This window comes from Anneissia japonica, unplaced genomic scaffold (genome assembly GCF_011630105.1).
Source record: "Anneissia japonica isolate Jap-2015-1 unplaced genomic scaffold, ASM1163010v1 scaffold13374_len77687_cov166, whole genome shotgun sequence".
NCBI classification, from domain to species: domain Eukaryota; kingdom Metazoa; phylum Echinodermata; class Crinoidea; order Comatulida; family Comatulidae; genus Anneissia; species Anneissia japonica.
The window spans coordinates 73,504-75,697 of record NW_022747996.1 but is presented as its reverse complement, the minus strand read 5'-3'; the positions used below and the strand labels follow the sequence as shown (position 1 = coordinate 75,697).

At 32.4% G+C, this 2,194-nt stretch overlaps 1 protein-coding gene across 1 annotated transcript in view; it reads left to right on the top strand.

Moving 5' to 3' along the window:
• The first annotated feature begins 229 nt into the window (after window positions 1–229).
• LOC117120651 overlaps window positions 230–2,194 on the top strand; it is a 6,982-nt gene continuing 5,017 nt past the window's right edge. The window contains exon 1 of the mRNA XM_033265678.1: window positions 230–426. Within this exon, the coding sequence (XP_033121569.1) occupies window positions 308–426 (119 nt within the window). The 5' untranslated portion in view covers window positions 230–307. The remainder of the gene's footprint in view (window positions 427–2,194) is intronic.

The window sequence follows — 2,194 nt, the reverse complement described above, 5'->3', positions numbered from 1 at the left end:
ATATTATATATATATATATTATATATATATATATATATATACATACATACATACAAACATACATACAACATACATACATACATACACGCATACATACATACACAAACAAACAAACACATACATACATATAGGCCTACATTATGCTATATACACAAATAGAGGTGTTTATTATTTAAAGGTACCGGTAAATCATAACATGCAATGGACTTTCTTTTCTTTTTTAGGGCAATCTGGACCCATTTCGAAAGGTATCCAAGTGAAGGAATTCAAACTGCCTGACCCAATACATATTCCTGGTAATATTGAAATGGAGTTCCAAACTGAGGTGATCGGAGATCTGATCGAACCAATCACCTTGAATATTGACGTTTGGAAGTTGGTTAATCTATACTGGTTTACAGTAAGAACTCCTATTCCGGGATGCTGGTGAGAATTATCGTTATTATATTTATTATGAACTTATATCGTTATTATCTTTATTATGAACTTATATAAATAAGTTGTTTTATTATTATTATTAATATTATTATTATTATTATTATTATTATTATTATTATTATTATTATTATTATTATTATTATTATTATTGTTGTTTTAATTCAATAGTTTCTCGAGTATTAGTATGGGGATTATTGCATGGGTAAAGGTGAAGTTTATCACTAGTAGATAGAGTGTACGCTATCTGATACAATTTGGTGGTATGATTGGTTTTTAACTACCCGGACCTGAGCGTAAATTCTTGGATTTGAAAATGTCCTATTTGAGTTGAGCTATTGGAGGCGGGAGATATTTTGCGGATATGGGCGTCGATCGGTGGGAGACAGGGGGACGCGTCCCCCCACTTTTCAAAGTAGGGGACATCATATCGATTGTCCCCCTCCCCCACTTTCCACCAATCTTCTATAATTAAATCCCCACTTTTAAAAGCGAATGGAAGAATAACAATTACGCATGACTCATGAATTTAGTCTGTTCACTTTTCTAAGTGCGGTACGTATTTTCCGGACCAATACCGAGTAAAAACGCAATTGTTTATACATTTCGTAACCACCTCAAAAACCACTAGATCGATTTTATGGGTGCTAAGTTTTATCAGAGGCTAAATTTATTCTAAAAACAATGTACTGAACGTTGTTAAAATTGGAAGCGTGTATACTTATTAGGCCAACATTTTTACAAACTCAAAAGTGCACAATTTCTACTATAAACGATTTATTCCTTTTGTATATTATTATGACCCGTACGTTATGCTAGTGTTTCATATTATCTACATACATAGGATTACTGTTTTCCTAATTTCAAAAAATTATAGTTAGTCAATTGAATTTTATATATATAATATTATTAAACAATAATTATACAGCCTTTGGCACGGATATGTCTATCTATTTCTATTAAGTGATAGGCCTACCAAAAGTTTACAAACTCCAGTGTTACGTTGACGCAATCGCGCAATGACGTCATAATAATCAGTGGCGGATTCAAGTGGGGCCGAGCCGACCCTAAAGTTTTCAAAATTATTTTTTTTAAATGGGAAAAAACAAAGTAAAATTATAATTAGAATTTAGGTCTGAGAGTGCCATTTCCGGCAATCTAGAGGTGTCATAATCATAAATTGTCTTTCCTCAGCCCCAACCATGGTGATCTACTTTCCCAAATTGTGCAAGTCTCTCCCTGTCCCCCCTTCTAATTTGCTTTCCTGGGGCCGCCACTGATAATGATAAATTTAGTAAATCACCTTTATGTTTGTGAAATCAAATCTAACTAATGTTTTGTGTGTTCCCTCCCTAGTCCTGTTTGATCGTAAATTAGACGGTATTATTTCCACTCACAATAGTGTAGTCGCAATATTACTTACACAAAAGTGAAATTAAAAAAAAGGAGAAAAGCAAAAACCTCTTGATTGATTTTGAAAGTATTGTACATGCAAAGAGACTAAATTAATGACTGTATTAAGTTTATCTTATTTGTTTTTCATGGTTCGAATTTTGAATACGTTACAAGCTAATCAGTAGATAATAAATCATTATTTTCATGAAGGTTAGTTTGCACGAAATACATAAGCGGGCATAATTATGACTAAAAAGATAATTTTAAAAACTTTTTTATGATGAGTATTTTAGTGGCAGATTCAAGGGGCACTCTTATACACATCTAGATGTGTATAAGAGAAAGGTATGGGGATTATTGCATG